This window comes from Erinaceus europaeus, chromosome 3 (assembly GCF_950295315.1).
Source record: "Erinaceus europaeus chromosome 3, mEriEur2.1, whole genome shotgun sequence".
Taxonomy (NCBI): Eukaryota; Metazoa; Chordata; class Mammalia; order Eulipotyphla; family Erinaceidae; genus Erinaceus; species Erinaceus europaeus.
Genome location: NC_080164.1, coordinates 109,264,845 through 109,286,050, shown reverse-complemented (window position 1 = coordinate 109,286,050; position 21,206 = coordinate 109,264,845). Strand labels below are relative to the sequence as shown.

The following is a 21,206-nucleotide window of genomic DNA, read 5'->3' as shown; positions in this document are numbered from 1 at the left end:
CCATCCCCTCCCCTAATAGCTTTCCTATTCTTTAATCCTCTGGGAGTATGGACTCAATGTCATTGTGGGATGCAGAAGGTGGAAGGTCTGGCTTCTGTAATTGCTTCCCTGCTGAACATGGGTATTGACTGGTCGATCCATACTCCTAGCCTGCCTCTCTCTTTCCCTAGTAGGGTGGAGAAGTAAAGCTCCAGGACACATTGGTGGGGTTGTCTATCCAGGGAAGTCTGGTTGGCATCATGCTAACATCTGGAACCTGGTGGCTGAAAAGAGAGTTAACATACAATGCTAAACAAACTGTTGACCAATCATGGACCTAAAGGTTGGAATAGTGCAGATGAAGAGTTGGGGGGGGGGTTCTTGATTTTGTAGATAGCTAGTAGGCAGATTTTAGTTATATTCCAAAGGGCCTGTGGCTATACTAGCTTTTTTTTTTTTTCCCTGAGCCTGACCTCTGATATGAAGATGGACCCAAGTTATTGTCTGAGGAGATGATGCCATGGTTGGTAAAAGGGCTAGAAAGTTGTATTAGGGAAGAGAGTAGCTCCCTAATATGGAAAGGGGTATAAATATTGTTGACTGTAAACCCCATCTATTTGAACAAACCACTTTTTATCCTCTCCAGAGAATATTGTTTCAGAAGATGGTGGCAAGGATTCTAGTGTGTAATTTAGTCTCTACTTGAACACATGGTGCCATTTTGAGAAGTCCTTTGACTCTTTTTTGTCTTTTCTCTTTTTTTCTTTTATTTGTAAAATAGGAAGTATCTACAAAAACTATAGAGTAAGAGGGGTTAAATTCCACACATTGGGAGTTGGGCGTAGCACAGCGGGTTAAGTGCAGGTGGTACAAAGCACAAGGACCCACAGAAGGATTCCAGTTAAAGCCCCTGGCTCCCCACCTGCAGAGGAGTCTCTTCACAGGTGGTGAAGCAGGTCTGCAGGTGTCTCTCTTTCTCTCCCCTTCTCTGTCTTCCCCTCCTCTCTTCATTTCTCCCTGTCCTATCCAACAACAATGACAACAATAACAATAATAAGTGCAACAAAAGGGAAAATAAATAAATATAAAAAAATAATAAAAAATTCCACACATTTCCCACCACCAGAGTTCCATACCTCACTCCCTCCATTAGAAGTTTTCCTATTCTTTATCTCTCTGGGATTATGGACCCAGGGTCATGATGGGGTGCAGAAGGTGGGAGGTCTGGCTTTTGTAATTGCCAGTACATGGGCACTGACAGGTTGATCCGTATTCCCAACCTGTCCATATCTTTCCTTACTGGGGGAGGGCTCTGGAGAGGTGGGGTTCCAGGGTACGTTGGTGAAGTTGTTTTTACGGTCAAGGTAGGTTAACATTGTGGTAACATCTACAACTTGGTGTTTAGAACATGTGCTCCTTTGCTTCCTCCTTTCTTGTGGGACTCAATTCAGCAGTTCTTGTAAGGTGGGGTTGATTGTGGCAAATTCCTTTATTTCTTGAATATTTGAGAAAACTGTTGTTTCTCCCTCATATTTGAAGGATAATTTTGCAGGATACAGTATTCTTGGCTGGAATTCCTCCTCCTTTAGTACTTTGAATGTATTATTCCACTCTCTCCTTGCCTCTAGAGTTTGTGAAGAGAAATCTGACAAAAGTCTTATAGCACTGTCTTTATATGTAACATATTTCCTTTCCCGAGCAGCCAGCAATTTTTTCCCTTGTCATTGACTTTTGATAGTTTTACAATAATATGCCTTGGCGTTGGTCTTTTTGTATAAATCTGGGTGTTTGTTCTGCCTCTTGGATGAGAATGTTCTGTTGGTTTCCTAAGTGAGGTAAGTTCTTAGCTAAAATTGCTTTGAAAATGGACTCTGGGTCTTTGGTCTTGTCATGCTCTTCAAATATACCTATCACTCTTATATTCAGTCTTTTGATGGAGTCTACAATTTCACAGAGAATTACTTCAGTCTTTCTAAACCACTCTTCTCCCTCATCTTTGAATTGAGAGAGTGGCCTGGCTGTATCTTCTACACTGAAGATTATTTCTTCTGAATGTGTGGATCTATTTGCTATGCCTTCTACCTGGGCATGGGTTGTAGTTAGGGTGTCTTTTACTCTCTGGAGTTCTGACTGAAGTTCTTCTTTCAAGAACTTAGTGATGCCTATTTAAGTTAATCTCTTGTGTGTTTTAATTCCATAGTAACACACTCTTTTAATCACTGATTAAATTCTTGGAGAGACCTTATAATGATCTCTGTATAGTCTGTCTCTGAGAGTCTCTCTAAGCCTGTAATTCCTTGGATTTCCTCTATTTTCATTTCTGTCTGGCTGATACGACATAGTTGGCTATTTGGTTCTGTTTCTCTGCTTGTGCATTTTTTTGTGCTGGTTATTGATGGCCAGCAGGTAGCGCTATTGTGATCTCTAGGTTTTTCTTGCTTGTATGATCTGCTGTGTGTGGGACAGGGTGGGAGGGTGGTTGTTTTGGGCTGTCTTGCAGTCACAAATGCCCTTTTATGTTGTGTCCTTGCCTTGAATACAGAAGGCTAAAGTGCCCCTGAGTCAAAGACTAACAGGTTTTAAGCCCCTGTCTCTTTTCTTCTGGCTAGGAACAATGTTACTTGTTTGCTGCACTTAAAGTGAAACCACCAAAATGCTGCAGCTCAGTGCCACCCAAAGCTCTGATTTGACTTTGCTGTTCTTCAACCCATGCCTGCACCTCTTTTCTCTCCAACTGCACTCAAGCACCCACCTGAGACTGCAGAACTTTCAGCTGTAGATTATGACTTCAGTTTGGTCTCTTGTATTTATTTGTTGTTTTGGGAAGAGAGGTGATTTGGTCCCAGTTATTCCATGGCCACACCTCCCACAAATCTCCTTTGATTCATTATGTTTCAGTTTTCTAGGTGTGACATGGCTATGAATGAATTCAATGATTTTCAAGATTATTTCCCAGCTTCTTCCATGTATGTTGTGTGTTTACTAATAACCACATATTTGGAAAACATGGAAATGAAAATGGTCTCGTTAGAAATTGATTATTACTTCAGTTCAGTTACTGTCTTTTCTTTCCTTTAGGGTGGCGTGAATGGTTTGACTGGAGAGCTAGAATTTGGAGAAAATGGAGGTAATCCCAATGTCCACTTCGAAATCCTTGGAACCAACTATGGAGAAGAACTTGGCCGAGGTGTTCGCAAAGTAAGACCAGACACATTGATGCATTTGTCTACTCCTCTAGTAGCCACTTTTTTATTTGATTACTTTCCATCGGGGAATTCACAGGACATGTTCACATCCATATGGTAGTTTCCTTGAGGAGACTTGACTTAGACATGTAAAGGATCATGAATACTTAGCAATATTGACAGATAGGATATAAAGAGTGAGCCTAGGGAGATGAAAGTATCTTAACACTACTTACAAGAATGTTGGTTTTCAATTGTGCCATTTAATATTTGTTCACAGTAGCTGCTTGGTTTCTAACTTGTATGCACGAAAGTCAAAGTAAGAGTTTTTATAAGTTTCATTTAGCGAGAGGGAAAGTCCACTATCAAATGTGGCATTTCAACTTCTTTGTATGTCTTTCAACTTCTTTGTATGTCATGTTTTGAGAAGAATGTAGGAGGGAATGAGTGCTTGTTATGTGCAGAAGCTGGGTGCTAGAAAGGATGCTTCATAATCTCAAAGGGAAATAGAGCAACCTCTGGAGAAATGACTTTTCTGTGGTTTGGAATTGTCATTTGTCTATGTTTTGGGTGCAGAAAAGTCTAAGATAATTGAGTGTGCAGGCAGAGCTCATAACTATAAATCTCTTGTTGTGTACAGCTGACAGTTTTGCATGTGCAGTGAGTTTCTGTAGATGCCTCTTGACAGCATTGAGAGGAGAGATGCGGAAGACTTAAGACAAAGTTAAGACATTCTCATCAGAAACACAAATCCTCTTGGTAGATGTATGCTAAGAGCACTGAATCTTAAAAGTGTTTTTGAAAAACACAAGGATAATCTGTGAGTCACAGTAAAGCAAACAACTACTACTATGATCAAGAAATAGACCATACCCATAATCCTCTCCCTGAGGACAGCCTCAGCTTCCATTGTCAGGATGTAACCATTAACTGAAGTTGTATGATACTTGTTTGGATTGTACATTCTAACTACTAAGTTTATCTCCTCTATGCATATGCTTAGACAACAGAAGTAGTTCAGGATAAGAACTTAGTAGTGCTTATACTTTTTGCTTTTCTTTTTGACTGTGATATTCAGTGTTGCCTATGTTGGTAGTGATAGTATGTTTCTTACAATTATTTTCTCTTTTTTATTGTTTTCTTTTCTCTGGTGATCTGTTGTCATTGGTAGGGTATTATTATAAGCAGTGTTCCTATGAATTTTTGCACATTAACCTTGGTTATATATGTTCAGACTCTGACATGTTTCTTTGTGATTCTGTGTCCAGGAGTAGGACTGTTGAATACGTAAACACACATCTTGAATTTAGCCGACTTAGCCTCAAGCTCAAACTGACTTGTAAACTGGCTAATCTTTACCAATTTACATATCACCAATAGTACTTGAGTTCTAATGGTTCAATGTTCTCACAAAATATTGACTGTATAAAACATTGAATTTGTGATTAATTTATTTTATGGACATATGCATATACCTGTGACTATGTATACAAAACAATCGATATATTGGTCCACACTGTTGTAATTTGCATTCCAATATAGCTCTCCTCTACAGATTTCTTTCAGAGATAATTTTGAATTGCAAACTTTGGCCATTTCTTACTACATTGTCCTTTTATTTATAGTTGATTCTAAGAGTTAGACACATATTGCTAGTATTAGTCTGTTGATATTTAATTACATTGCAAATTGATTACTTTCTATGTATGTTATTTTTAATCCATTCATGGTGCCTTTTCAATTTAATAGGAATCCCTGGTCCAGAAAGTGGAGCAGTTGATACAGGATTGGATCTCAAACAAGAGGTCCTGACTTCACTTGTTAGCATCCCACACACCAGGATTTTCTCTCATAAATAAATAAATCTTTTTTAAAAAAAATAGACTTAAAAAACTTCTTTATTAATTTTTTTATTATCTTTATTTATTTACTGAATACACCCAGCCAGAAATTGAGAGGCAGGGGGATGTAGAGAGAGAGAGAGAAAGACAGACATCAGCAGTACTGCTTCACCAGTTGTGAAGCTTTCCCTCTGCAAGTGGGGGTTGGGGACTTGAACCCAGGTCCTCGGGCATTGTAACACATACGCTTAACCAGGTGCACCACCACCCAGCCCCACAAATAAATAAATCTTTAAAAAGGAAGGATAAGAGAGGTAAGGGAAAAAGAAGGGAGGGCATAGAAAAGGAAAAGAAATTAGTGATAGCAAAGTGATACACACATGATAGTGTGATGCTTTGCCATACGCATGACCCTTGTTCACAGTTGACCTCCAACTATTGAAGGAAATTTCTGTGCTATGGTCTCTTTCATTCTCCTCCTCTTTTTCTGTTTATGTCTATCTCTATCTAAGAAAGTCATCTTGAGACTGGAGAAGAGATAGCTTAGTGGTAATGCAACAAACCTTTCATGCCTGAAGCAACAGTTGTCCCAGGTTCACTCACTAGTACCACTATAATCCATAACTCTGGTAAAAATAAATAAACAACTAAGCAAATCATTAAATCATCCCATAATGTTGAAGCCCTGGTGATGAAAAGAAATTTAATGAAATTATGCATACTCCTTCTTATTTTATCTTTTTATTTAATTTATTTATAAAATAAAATGGAAAATATCAACAAAACATAAGATAAGAGGGATAAAATTACACACATTTCCCATCACCAGAGTTTCATATCCCATCCCTTCCACTGGAAGCTTTCCTATTCTTTATCTCTCTGGGAGTATAGACCTAGGATCACTACTGGGTGTAGAAGATGGAAGGTCTGGCTTCTGGAATTGCTTCTCCACTGAACATGGGCATTGGCAGGTCAACCCATACTCTTAGCCTGTTTCTATCTTTCCCTAGTGGGACAGGGCTCCAAAGAGATGGGTTTCCAGGATACATTGGTGAGGTTGTCTGCCCTGGGAAGTCAGGTTTGAGTCATGGTAGCATCTGCCACTTGGTGTCTGAAAAACATTAAGATATAAAGCAGAACAAATAGTTAAATAATCAGGAACCTAAAGGCAAGAATATAGCAGATGAGATTTGGGGGTCTCCATTTTTGAAAAAATATATTACATCTATTTTAACCATATTCCAAGGGCCCCATGACTTTACTAATTTTTTGCCTTATCCTATTAGCCAACATGTAGGTAGGCCAAAGGTATTATCTGGGGAGATGATGTCAGGATTGGATATAGGACTAGGAAGCTGGATTAGGGAAAAGAGTAGCTCCCAAATCTGGGAAAATCATATAGATACCATTAACTGTAAACCCCATTGATTTGATTTGGGTTAGGGTTAGTAAAATAGGAAGTAAAATAGGAAGTAGGAGAGTATGTTGGTCTAAGTAGAAACTATTTGGTTAATCACTTTATGTTGTCTTTTTTTGGTCCTTATACTTGCTTGCTGCACTTATTGGGTCACTGAAAACTGTTGTGTACTATTGCTTTAAGATATATTTTCCTCTGACTTATGGATACATGAGTACAAGTGCTCTGACTCTTGGGCCCTGGTTCATATCCAGATATTGGGGCTTTATTAGGAAGTGTGCTACGCAAAATGTAATTAAGGAGTCCTATAAGCTAGGAACAGTCTGACCAGAGTACTGGATCTGAAAGTTTGACATTGTAGGCCTGTTATCTGTGGACATAGTCTGACGTGAAACATGTAGAGGTTGTACTGACCTTATTGATTAGGTTGAGATCACCAGAGGCAGTATCAATTGGCATGAGTCTAGAGAAGCTTGCTGAAAAATGAGTCATGCCCCAAAGGTTCCAGGACTGGAAGAATATGAGTTTTACAGAGAATGGGGAGGGTTCCTGCTACCTTAGGATTTAAGAAGGCAATATATAGTTATTACTATAATAAAGTTATTTGGAAATTGGCTTGACTGGAAATCTCATTATTAGGATTTTCTGTATCATACAACACCTCACCATGATTAATGTCATTTAATGCTATTTACATATAGCTCTATCTAATATAGTGACACAACCAGTTCCTCTGGTCTCTCTGGCCTAAGACTGGTACCTTAATATTTTGTAAAAAGTCATTGTTAGAAATGTATTAACAATAATCCCACAATTAAAATTCAATCAGGCTACCCATCTGAAGCCATAAGTGCTTAGACTAAAGGAATATATACTCAAAACTATGGTTTTTGCATCAAAACGTTTGAAATATCCAGTCTATTTCCCCCCATATAATGATTAGTGATTCATAAGACTATAAATCAATAGGAGTGTATATTAACACCATTCCCACCACTAAAGGTCTGTGTCCATACTGACACCCTCCTATAATGAAGCTGAAAATCTACCCGCTCCCACCCCCACCCCCCAGAGTGTTTTACTTTGATGCAATACTCCAAACTCAGTCAAATTCTGCTTTGCATTTCCCTCTCTTCTTTCTCAACTTCTGTCTATGAGTGGGATCATCCCACACTCGTCTTTTTTGTAATTTAACTATTTTCCCTTTTTATTGTTATTGTAGTTATTGTTATTGATGTCATCGTTGTTAGGACAGAGAGAAATGGAGAAAGGAGGAAGAGAGAAAGATAGACACCTGCAGACCTGCTTCCCCGCTTGTGAAGTGACTGCCCCCTGCAAGTGGGGAGCCAGGGGCTCAAACCTGGATTCTTATGCAGTTCCTTGCGCTTCACGTCATGTGTGCTTAACCCAGTGCACTACCACCTGACTCCCCATACTCATCTTTTACAAGAAAACATTCCCTATCCTCAGTCATAAAATGCACTTTTTATTTTGTTTTTTGCCGCCATTCCATTGCCACCAGGGTTATTGATGGGACTTAATGTTGGCACTACAAATTCACTGCTTCTGGTGGCCACCCCCCCACACTTTCTTTTTTAATAGAAAGAAATTGAGGGGGAAGAGAAATAGAGAGGGAGAGATAAAGAGAAACACCTGCAGGCCTGCTTCACCACTCCTGAAACATCTCCCCTGCAGGAGGGGAACCTGGGCTGGAACGATTCCTTGCATATGGTAATTTGTGCAGTCAATTGGGAGTAGCACCACCTAGCCCTATCAAATGTAGTGTTCATAAATATTTCTTAAGTTTTAGAGCTTTTTCCTTTCAGTTGAACTTTTCTGTTTACTTAGAAAAATTTGCATAGGAGAAAAGGGTATAATTTCTTTCTTCCATATAGTATCTTGCTTGTTTTTATTAAGGTGAACTTTAAATATAGTAAAGTGAAATAGATTCTAAACCTATAGTAGCTTTCAGTAACTGCAACAGATCAGACTGTAGATTATGTCCACCACTCATAAAATTCCATCATTTTTGTTTCCATATTCTCTCTCTCTGTCTTCCTCCTCCTTCTCCTCTTCCCTCCCTCTTCCTCTTCTTCCCCCTCCTCCTCTCTCAATTGGTGCCTACACTTCAAATCTACTGCTCCTAGAGGCCATCTATTCCATTTTACTGAATAAGATAGAGAAATTGAGAGAGAATGGGGAGATATAAAGGGAAAGAGACACCTACAGACCTGCTTTACCACTTGTGAATCGATCCACCTGCAGATGGGGAGCCGGGGGCTCAAACTGGTATCCTTGTGTGGGTCCTTGAATCTATGTGTGCTTAACCTGGTGGACCACCATCCACATCCCTTGTTTTAATTCTTAATGCAGTTTTGCCTGGTCATTTTATTCGTATACCTTTTGAAACATTCTTCATGTCAGAGTCCTGCTCAACTTTGGTTTATTGTGGCTCTGGGGACTGAACCTGGGGCCCCTGAGCCTCAAGCATGAAAATGTACTAATGAAACTGCTATACTGTCTCCCCTATTCACATTCATTTATTCTTTTCTCAGTTTTTTATTTAGTTACTTTCAATTGTCTTTATTTATTGGATAGAGAAAGCCAGAAAGGTAGGGGAAGATAGAGAAGGAAAGAGAAAGAAAGATATCTGCAGCCCTGTTTCACCACTTGCAAAGCTTTCCCCTGCAGGTGGGGACTGTGGGCTCGAACCTGGGTTCTTGAGCATTGTAACATATGCAGTCAACCAGATGCACCACCACTTAGCCCTCATTTCGACTTTTCTCTTTTCTCCTACACTAATTTATAAACAGTATACTCTGGATGGTGCTTTGGACTCTGTCTTTCATAAAAAGATATAAATATTCAATTATTAGATATGTATTTTTGTACATAACAGCTGCAGTATTCCTATATTAATAGAAAGTTAATGTCAGCAAGTAAATGGAAGTAAACAATCTAACAAAGAAGCAGTGACACTGAATCTGGAGTTTCAGGGCTATTGCTAGTTGTGTAGTAGTGTAGTCAGGGCATTAGAAACAGGACTTGTGATGCCAGGTGACTCCTGTTGTATTATGGGAACCATTTTACATACCATGAAGTCACACATGGGTGCAATGACACTGAACTTAATTGTCATTTCAGAGAGCTACCTTAGTAGATCTTGGAAACATACTGGGCTATTCTGTCTTGGACAAAGGCATCTTCTGTCAGTTCAATGCATTTCCAAAATCTGAATAATTGATTTTCCCTGCTCTGAATTTAGAACCTGTAGTGAGTTAACTCTGTATTCAGTTGACAATAAATAATCTTCTGAAAGCACATCTGCTTTATTCTTAAGTGACATTGCAGAACTTTTGTAATTATTTGTTTGTGTCTATGCTTCCAGTCCCAAATTGAATTCCCACCCTCCAGTGAGTTAAATAGATGGTGCGTGGAGGGAACTATAAATATCTACTCTAGTACCTTCTACACTCTGAACACTCAAAAAAAATTGTGTGCCTGAGGAAGAAAACACAACCTAGCTTCCTTGTCTGAGACTCCACATTTTGTCCTGTGGTGCTACATATACCAAAGCTAAGTGGTACTCTGATCTCTGCCTTTCATAGAAATACAAATTTTAATGTGTATTCTCACTTAAGAATATTAGACATTTTTAATTTTAAACATTGACTTGTTTTCTTTTCACTTCTATGAGGGGGTTAATAGCCTGGAGTGCCTTCATTAAACCATGGGTACAATTTTATCATCTGCGCAGGACTCCAGGTTGCTCTACAGTCCCCTTCTGTGTTCTCTAGAGTTCTCTGCTTGTATCAACACACCATGCCCAGTCCACATTTTACTTTGTTTTCTCCCTCCCTGTCTTAAGTCTTGCTTAAAAGTGAGATCATTCCATAGTTGTCCTCTTTTTGGCTTATCTCACTTAGCATACTGTCTACTAGTTCTATCCAAGATGATGCAAAGGAAGCAACTTCATCATTTTAACAGCTGAGTAGTAGTACTCCATCTTGTATATAGGACACAGTTTTTTTTTTTTTTTTTTGACACTCCATAATTACTGGACATCTGGGTTGCTTCCAAGTTTTGGCTATTACAAATTGTGTTGCTGTGGACATATGAATACATAGATCTCATCTGATATATGTTTTTGTTTTCTCTGGGAAAAGCCCCAGGAGAGAAATTGCTGAGTCACAGGGTAGATATATTTCTAGTGTTCTAAGAAATTTTCAGACTATTTTCTATAAAGACTATGCCAATCTACATTCCTACCAGCAGTGCAGAAATATCCCTTTTCCTCCACATATTCTACAACATTTTTATTACTGTTATATATATATAATTTTTATTTATAAAAAGGAAACATTGACAAAACCATAGGATAAGATGGGTACAGCTCCACACAATTCCCACCACCAGAACTCTGTATCCCACCCCCTCCCCTGATAGCTTTCGTATTCTTTATCCCTCCGGGAGCATGGACCAAGGGACATTATGGGGTGCAGAATGTGGAAGGTCTGGTTTCTGTAATTGCTTCCCCGCTGAACATGGGCATTGACAGGTCAGTCCATACTCCCAGCCTGTCTCTCTCTTTCCCTGGTGGGGTGGGGCTCTGGGGAAGCAGGTCTCCGGGACATAATGGTGAGGTTGTCTGCCCAGGGAAGTCTGGTTGGCATCATGGTAGCATCTGGAACCTAGTGGCTGAAAAAGGAGTTCACATATAAAGCCAAACAAGTTGTTGACTAATAATGAACCTAAAGGCTGGAATAATGCAGACAAAGATTTGGGGGGCTTCTGTTTTGTAGATAGCTAGTAGGCATATTTTAGTTTTATTAAAGGGTGCATGAGTATACTGTTGCTTTTTTTTTTCTGAGCCTGACATCATGAATATGCAGGTGGACCCGGGTTATTGTCTGGGGAGATGATTTCATGGCTGGAAAAAGGACCAGAAAGCTGGATCAGGGAAGAGAGTAGCTCCCAAATATGGGAAAGGTATATAAATATTGTTTACTGTAAACCCCATTAATTTGATCTGACCTGGGGCCCATATCCAGCTTTGGAGCCTATGTGACCTTTGCATCCCTGTAGATCTGAGCTCACATTCTGTGGTCATGAGTAGGAACATTCCAAGATTCCCCAATTTCAGGGCCCATCTTCCTCAGGTGGAAGATAGAGTATGTTGTCCATCCTCCCTTCAGAGGATGGAACATTCTCTACCTTTGTTGATCCATGTTGAGGGCAATTGCCTATGGAGGCCCACAAAAGGGTCTATTGTGTTATTACTGATAGAGATGACTAGTAACAATGTAGAGAGGGCTTTATTCAAGGTCTAGGCACATCTTGTCTGTTTGGGAATCTCAGGATTCACTGATTGGGGCCCCAGCTGATGGGCTGTACTGATAGTGACTAAAGGATCATTGTTAAAGTATGCCAGTATTTTGCTCTCAAAAAAACTAATCTCTTCTAATCACAATTCTATGCTGCATCTCTCTCCTCCAGCAGGTGAGTCAGGAACAAAGGAAATACGTATGATAGGGGGCGGGGAGAAGGAAAAAGCACAAACAGCAAGGACTAAACCAAATGTCCCGAAGGCGAGAGGGGGAAGACCAAACCAATGTCCCAGAGGCAGGGGGTGCCCAGCCAACAGTGGACATGCAAACAGAACACATCGCAAACAACACAAGCGAACCCAATGTGATGATAAAAACAGGTCTCACAAGCAGAATCCAGAAGCATACCAACAATTCTCCCTTTCTTTTTAACTAATGGCCATAGTATGAGGAGTGTGGGGAGAACAGAAACCTATATCATACAGGCATTTTCAAAATAACTGGAACAAGACATGGAGGAACATATAAGAGAGCAGTAAGAACCAGTGTGATGCCAAGGGAAGGCCTGAGGGGGGGCGTTTCTTACCTCTGTGGGTAAGGCCTATCAGGCTAAAGAACATTTCCTGCCTCTGTGGGCATCTCTTGCCTCTGGGGGTGCTTCATGCCTCAACGGGTGTTTCCTGACTCTGTGGGCATTACCTAGCAAGGTTGGGGTGTGTGTGGCCAATAGAGTCCCAAGGCAGCTGGCTGCAGTCAGTCTTTGAGAAACCCAGCAGCGTAAAGGGAAACTGCTGTAGAGTTGGGTAAAGTGTCCAAGAAGTGTACCAGTAAGTCTGAGAGAAGTCTCAGTCCAAAGTAGATGGCAAGGGGAAGAAATGCCAGGGGATTAAATGTTGCACGTCTGCCTCGATGGGAAAGATCAGCCACCAGAATTCTGCTTTTCTGTAGAAAGTGAGCTTTGGAGTCTGTGAATCTGTTTCTTCAGGTCATGTCAGGTCACATCATTGGTTTTGGGGGGTGCATTGTCCTGTGGTGACCTCTTGCCCAACTTCACCTCTGGGAAGTGCAGGGGTGCAATCACTGCACAGATGTCTGCATATTTCAGCTCCTCTGCCATCAGAGCTGAGCTGGGGATCCCGGCCAGGGGACCCAGTTCTGGCAGGGAGCCCATGGTCACCAGGGATCCAGGATCTGCCCAGGCATCATAGCAGGAGGGCGGGCGGGCCAGCCATGTAGAAGGCGCAGGCCAAGGCACACCAGGGCGGGGGCCATGATGGGCTGCAGTCCTACCTGCAGTGCCCGCTGCCCTGCTCCCAGTGGCTAAGCAGCGTGGAGGGAGCCCACGCGCAGTGGTGAGCAGGTTCCGGTGGGCGAGCAGGTTCCGGCAGGTGAGCAGCAGGCCAAAGTGTGGCCAAGATCAAAATGTTCCAGAGACAGAGAAACTGTCTCATGAAGAAAGGGTAGAGGCTTTTGGAAACCTCTTCATAAGCAGAAAGGCAGGCCATGGTGGCTTTACTTATCTGGTCTCTTTTGGTCTGCTGCATGTGTGTGGAGCAGAGATTCTTGTCCCTGTTCAGGTGCCATTTTGCTGTGCTAGCTTCGTGGGCAGGAGAGACAACCAGGGACTCATGGCTGAGCTGAGAACGAAGTTCAATCTTTATTCATGAGTGGGGATGCAGTCCAAAAACCTAATCACAACACAAATCTGTCCTGCATCTCTCTCCTCATCCCTCCTGAGGTGGAAGAGTCGGGAACAAAGGAAATAAGTATGATAGGGGACGGGGAGAAGGAAAAAGCATGAACCAGGGAGGACTAAACCAAATGTCCCGGAGGCAGGGGGGAAAGACCAAACCAATGTCCCAGAGGCAGGGGGATGTCCAGCCAAGAGTGGACATGCAAACAGAACACATCACAAGCAACACAAGTGAACCCAATGTAATGATAAAAACAGAAGGTCTCACAAGCAGAATCCAGAAGCATACCAACATAAGTAGATACTATTTCATTGGGCACTTTTTACTTCTTTCTACTTGCTTGCTGTATATACTCACTGAAGACTGTTGAGCATTTTTGCTTTCAGGTATATATTTTGTCCTAATTTATAGATATATGTGAACATATGTCCTATCTCATGGGACCTGGTCTATATTTAGGTTTTGGGACTTTGTTAGGAAGTGAGCCACCTGACATGGAATTAGAGAATCCTATGAAAGGAAAGGTCTCACCTGAGTAATGAGACTGAAGTGTTGATATTCCATGCCTGACGTTTCTGAACAAAGTCTGAAATGAAGCATGTTGAGGTTGGAACTCATTGCATTGATTAAGTTGGGATCAGCAGATGCAGTATAATTTGGTATGAATTGAGAGAAACATGCAGGAAAGTGAGCCCCACCCTACAGGACTGGGGGAAGTATAGGCTCTATAGAGGAAGTGGGAGGTTCCTGTTGTTTTCAGATTTAAGAAGGCAGTAGATAGCTATTGCTCAAGTGAAATTATTCGGCAGTTGGGTTAACTTTGAAAATCTTTTCGTTGGTTAGTATTTGCTGTATTATAAACAACATCACCATAATTTATGTCCTTTGACATTATTTGTATAGCTATGTCTTATAGAGTAATGTCACCAGTTGCTTCTGTTCTCCCTGGGTTAAGCTTTTAAGAGAGTCAGCATATCAATGACAGCCTATGGTCTGTGCATTAAAAAATTTGAGACATTCAATCAGTTTTCCCCTCATATTAATTAACTAGTGATTTATATGACTAAAAGTTAATTGGAGTGTACATAAAGACCATTCTCACCACCAAAAGACTGTGTCCCACCCCATCCCCACCCCCTCCCAGTGAAGCCAAACAATCACCCTCACTTTCAACCCAGAAAGTGGTGCCCTACTCCAAACTCAGTCTAATCCTGATTTGAGTTTCCCTTTCTGTTCTTCTTTCTCAACTTCTGTTGATGAGTGGGATCATCCCATACTCGTATTTGTCTTTCTGACTTAGCTCACTTAACAAAATTCCTTCTAGCTCCATCCAAGATGGGTCAGAGAAAGAGGGTTCATTGTTCTTCATAGCTGCATAGTATTCCATTGTGTTTATATACCACAGCTTTCTCAGCCATTCATGTGTTGTTGGGCACCTACTTTGCTTCCAGGTTTTAGCAATTATGGATTGTGCTGCTATGGACATAGGTGTACACATATCTTTTTGGTTGGGTGTTATGGAGTCCTTGGGGTATATCACTAGGAGATGGATTACTGGGTCATATGGAAGGTCCATATCTAGCCTTGTGAGAGTTCTCCAGACTGCTTTTCACAGAGGTTGGACCAATAACATTCCCATCAGGAGTGCAGAAGTGTTCCTTTGTTCCCATAGCCTCTCCAGCATTTGTTGCTGCTGTCCTTTTTGATGTATGCCAATCTCACAGGGGTGAGGTGGTATCTCAATATTGTCTTTATTTGGATTTCTCTGACAATCAGTGACCTGGAGCAATTTTTCACGTGCTTGTTAGCCTTTTGGATCTCTTCTGTAGTGAATATTCTGTTGATATCCTCTTCCCATTTTTAAATGGGGTCATTTGCTTTTTTGTTGATAAGTTTGTTGAGCTCTTTGTATATTTTGGTTATTAGTCTCTTGTCTGATGTATAGCATGTGAAGATCTTCTCCCATACTGTGAGCACTCTCTTTGTTTGGGTAATGGTTTCTTTGACTGCGTAGAAGCTTTTCAATTTTCTATAGTCCCACTGTTTTTTTGTTTTTGTTTTTTTTTTTTTAGTCTTCCTTGCAATTGGGTTTTTATCATCAAAGATGCCATTGAGGTTTAGGTAGGAAAGTGTTCCACCAATGTTTTTCTCTAAGTATTTGATAATTTATGGCCTAACATTCAGGTCCTTGATCCATTTGGAGTTGATTTTTGTTTCTGATGAGATAAAGTGGCTCAGTTTCATTCTTCTGCATGTTTTAACCCAGTTTTTTCAGCACCATTTATTGAAAAGAGCTTCCTTTCTCTGTTTAATACTTTGGTCCCCTTTATCAAAGATTAGATGTCCACCGGTGTGGGGGTTAGTTCTGGGCTTTCGATTCTGTTCCCCTGGTCTCTGTGTCTATTTTTGTTCCAGTACCAGGCTGTTTTTGGTGATGATGGCCTTTTAATATCATTTGATATTAAATGGAGTGTGATGCCTCTATTTCTGTTGGTTTTCCTCAAGATTGTTTTGGTGATTCTAGGTGTTTTCTGATTCCAGATAAATGGTTGTAATTTTTGTTCTATTTTCTTAAAGAAGCTTGGTTGAACTTTGATGGGTATTGTTTTAGATTTGTATGTGGCTTTTGGGAGAATATTCATTTTGATGATATTAATTCTTCCAATCCATGAGCATGGGACGTCTTTCCATTTCTTCATATCATTTTCTCTTTTCTTGAATAGTGACTCATAGTTTTCAGTTTACAAGTCTTTCATTTCTTTGGTAAGATTTATTCCTAGGTATTTTATTTATTTTGCTGCAACTGTGAATGGGAAGGATTTCTAGATATCCTCTTCTGTGGACTTAGTGTTTGCATAAAGAAATGCCACTGATTTTTGTACATATATTTTTTAGCCTGACACCTTACCATATTGCCTAACAAATTCCAGTAGTTTTCTGCTGGATTCTTTAGTCTTTTCTATGTATACTATCATATCATCTGCAAATAGTGAGAGCTCGACTTCTTCCAATCCAATTGACTTATGTATGTTGAACCAGTCTTGCATTCCTGGGATAAATCCCACTTGGTCATGATGAACAATCTTTTTGAAATACTGCTGTATCTGCTAGGAGCAGCTGGCCAGCCTGTAGGGCTGGTTTTGGGGTGGGGGTAAGGGTGAGTTCAGAAATAGTCAAGCTAAAGATTTTCCTTTCCTTTGTCCTTTTGGCCTCTGCTTGCCAGTCCAAGAAGACTGGGTTATAGGACTCTTTTTTGGTGTCACCCTGACCACCCCTTGCTCTCCCTTACCACTGAAGGTCAGAAATCCTTCCCTCTCCCCAGAATCCCAGGTTGAAATCTGCTTTACTCTGGAGTTCACACCAGGTGTTGTCTCCAAGTGACCATCTTGGCTCCACCAAATTACTGTTTTTTTCCAATTTATGACATTCTTTCAGGTGTAAAATGGTATCTCACTGTTGTCTTCATTTGCATTTATCTGATGATCAGTGACTTTGAGTACTTTCTTGTGTGTCTGTTGACCTTTTTATCTCTTCCTTGCTAAAGAGATGTGCCTTTCTGTCCATGTCCTTCTCTCATTTATAATGTTTTTTGTTTGTTTGTTTTTATTATGTGCTAAGTTTACTGACCTCTTTACATATTTTGGTTACTGGTCCTTTACTGAAATACAGTGTGTAAATATCTTCTCCAACATTTTGTTTTTATTTGCTTTTGAAACTCAGATGTTTTCTTCTACCAAACTAATTTTTATTGGCACCTGAACTGTTGAGTTTCCAAAATGAACTCTATAATTATTTGAAGAGTACTGCAAAACTCATTTGTGGATCTCAGGCTCCATTTGTAGATGGGAAAGTTGAATTGGTTTGTGGAGTAGATTTTTTTTTTAAATAAATTTATACATGGGCAGATCCTTCACGTGCATAAGCCATGTCTTCAAAGATACTTATCAAGGGGGAGAGTTGGGTGGTAGCACAGCGGGTTAAGTGCACATGGTGCAAAACACAGGACCATAGAAAGGATCCCGGTTCAAGCTCCCAGCTCCCCACCTGCAGGGAATCACTTCACAAGCGGTGAAGCAGGTCTGCAGGTGTTGCTCTCTCCCCCTTCTGTCTTCCCCTCCTCTCTCCATCTCTCTCTGTCTTATCTAACAACTATAATAACCTCAACAACAATGAAAAACAAGGGCAACAAAAGGGAAAATAAATTTTTAAAAAAAGATACTTATCAAGGAAAAGCAGTACCATGCAAACAGTTACCCTATAGATCTACCAGATTGTGTGTTCAAAGTGAAGGCTCCACTGACAGAATCTTTATGACTCAGAAGGAATGAATGGCTTCTAGTGGATAAACTTTCAAGCTGTCACTGTGTAGCCAGTGACAAAATATACACGTTACTTGCAGGTTGATCACCTTGAGTCAGGATGCTGTCAGTTCGAATCAGCTGAGTTGCCTGTGCTTGGGAGTTAGATGTGAGACCAGATCCTAACCTTTGGATAAGTTTTGGCTCTCTTGCATTGCATGAGTGAAGGTTATATTTCCCCACCCTCTGAATTTGTCAAGAATATAAAAGGAGCAATTTATTTTTTCACTGGAATTGATGAAAACACAGTTTCCTGTTTGTTTGTTTTACTATTTTTTAAAGTTTTTTCAAATATGATAAATATTTATTTTGTTTATTTGAATGATTATATGTGTATTCATATAGAACACATCCAAAAGGCAATATTTGGGGCCATGCAGTGGTGCACGTGGTTGAGCAAGGACCTAGGATCAAGTCCCTGGTTCCCACCTGTAGGGGGAAAGCTTCACAAGCAGTGAAGCAATGCTGCAGGTGTCTGTCTCTTTCTCTCTCTATCTCCCCCTTCCTTCTTAATTTCTCTGTCTTTATCTAATAAATAAATAAATAAATAAGGTGATACTTAAAAACTTATTATTGTATATGATTCTCTAAGTTGAAACCACACATACAAAATCATTATCAAATACACACTGGTTTACTATGGTCTATTACACACAGGCACAACTTCTCATCTCCCCTTGATTTATGTCTAGGTCAGTTTTTACATGCATTCTTACTTTTATATAAAGTGGTGTATCAGTTAGTAAACCAAGATGCTAGATGCTGTGTCTCTTTGAAGATAAATGCTAGAGTATCTCAAAGCCCAAATTTAAAATGACCTGTTTTTCTGTATCCCTAAGCTCTCACAAGGAATGTGGTTACCCCTGCCATTCAGTATAATGAAACAAATTTCAGCATAATTAAAGTAATGGCATCATCTACTGTTATTGAAAACTAAGTTTGTTACAGACATGAATTTTAAAGATGAAATTAAATATTCAGTTCAAAGGATCAATTTATGTTTTATCTTAGAAGAGAAATTGTGTACTAGCTTTTGGTTTATATGTCTGAATATTTCTCTATCTTTTTTTCTTTTCAATTGCTACTTTTTTATTATAAAGGCTGAGGTTCAGCATTAAAATTTAACCCTTGAGGTTTAATATATTTCAGAAAAAAATAGATTAAAATTGGTCTCATAACCAATCTTAATTGCATAATAATGCTTAGTCTCTTTGTAAAAGGAAAAAAAAATTTTCTCCTGTAAGCTGATGAAATAAACTGGTAGAAAGGAGTTATTGTAGCTTCTAGGTATAATTGTTTCTCAGATAGCCTTAGAATCTGCAGTAAGGGCTTCCACAGTTAATTTACACATACAAAACCTCCAGCTTTGCATTTTTGGGAAAATAGATTGTCACTGGTTCGTCTTTAATGTGCCAAAGTCATTTACTGCCTGACATTTAGAAAATGAAAATGGTAGCTTCAGAAGGCCAAGGATTGAATGTTGTGCTGGAGTTCTTCAATAGTGTATCTAAATTCTGATTCTGCAGTACAGAAAAAATTGCCCTCACCACAGGTTACTGTGCTATTGGGACATGACCATAATTAGCATACAGCTGACTTCTGCCTGATGAGTATACAACAGACTTATGCAAACCCACAAGGGATTGTGGGCATATAGAAAGTTACTTGAGCAAATGTGTGGCAGAAATCACTGTTTCTGCTGCCTTTGCCTGCTCTCCTTCTGGGACCAGCCATGCTGCTGCCCCTGGAACCTGAACCTGTGTAGCCCATTGCTGGTAACTGGCTTATAGACTCATGGCTCCTTACGATCATGACTAGCCCATCTTTGCCCCTTTGTCTATTTTCTGTACCTAAATAACCTGTGAAGTAATAATCCTCCTATTTGTGTAAACCCCACTCAAAGCCCCCACAAGTTTTTTTTAATTACTATAATGTACCCTCACAATACTTTTCACAAACTAAAAGTATAGATGTCTGTATATCATCAATACTTTTTTCAACTTTGTAAACCTTTTGTCCTTGAGTAAATCTGAAATGAATTCTCTGGTCAAGAAAATTAAGACCCGGCTGGAGGCTGGTGGGTCAGATGGTAAGACAGTCAGTCCCTCCTTAGGAAGGGCCATATGGTTAAATTCTCCTGTCCTTTATTGGATCAAGACAGAACCTTTCTGACAAGTGTCACCCCACCCCACAGTGGAGTCTTCCTCAACCCATAGATGATGTAATTTCTTTCTTTATTTTTATTTTATTGCTGTCTGTGTTCTTGCTGGGGCTCAGTGCCAGAATTATGAATCTACAGCTCACAGTTTTTTTTTTCCTTCTTTCTTTTTCATTAGATAAAACGTAGTGAAATTGAGAGAGCATAGGGAGATCAAGAGGGAGAGAAAGATAGACACCTGTGGCCCTGCTTGACCTGTGGAGCATCACCCTGCAGGTTGGGAGTTGGAGCTTAAATCCAGGCCCTTGCACTTAGTAATATGTGTGCTTAATGGGATGTGCCACCACCTGATAGTTCCTTCAACTTTTTTTATCATTATCTTTATTAATTGTCAGTGAGAAACTGAGGGGGGAGTGGGGTGGTAGAGAAGGAGAGTGAGATACCTGCAGCTCTGCTGCACCACTTACAAAGCTTTCTCCCTGCAGGTGGGGACCAGGGGCTTGAACCTGGGTCCTTACACATTGTAGCGTGTGTGCTCAACCAAGTGTGCCACTACCCAGCCCAGATGTTTTCTAAGCATGTACTGTATGATTTTTCTTTATGTATTTTTAATCTGCCTACCTTTCCACTTTATAATATGCATTAAATTTTTCTAGAAAGCTGCTAGGTATTTGTAGGTAACTATAGCACTGTAGCTCTTCTCCCTCTAAAATTAAGTCCCTGCTTCCTCTTCTTTGAAGCTTGTTTTGTGGGCTATGATGTCTTAGATAAGCTTCTCAACTCCAGTTGTTTCAAGCCAGTGGCCCTAATTCTTTCATATAAAGCTATTCCTGTGATTTCTTTAGGTGAGTATGTTTGCATATATAAGGGTGTATTTTTGTATATTTAAAGAAGTAAATGTGATGAATCTACTCATTTATAGTCTTTGTGTCTCTGTGTGTGTGAATTTAGTTTTGAAATGTGCCTTTTTTTTTCATTATCAAGTAACTTCCTGAAAAAACGTTTGCTTCCTACAAACTACACACCCAAAGTGTGATATTTATTAGCTGCTCATTAAGTACTTAAAGAATGAATTAATGGAGAGTGGGTGGTTGCACACTCTGCTAAGCTCACATATTACAATGTGCAAGGACCCAGGTTCGAGCCCTCAGTCCTTACCCACATGGGGAAGCTTTGCAAGTCATGAAGCAGAGCTGCAGGTTTCACTCCCTCTTCTCTTCTCTTCTCTTCTCTTCTCTTCTCTTCTC

General features: G+C 40.1%; 1 protein-coding gene across 1 annotated transcript in view; it reads left to right on the top strand.

Moving 5' to 3' along the window:
• The window catches only part of GRID2 (glutamate ionotropic receptor delta type subunit 2), a 1,638,698-nt gene that overhangs the window by 1,055,000 nt on the left and 562,492 nt on the right, over nucleotides 1-21,206 (top strand). Inside the window, exon 8 of the mRNA XM_060188447.1 lies at nucleotides 3,058-3,177. Within this exon, the coding sequence (XP_060044430.1) occupies nucleotides 3,058-3,177 (120 nt within the window). The remainder of the gene's footprint in view (nucleotides 1-3,057; nucleotides 3,178-21,206) is intronic.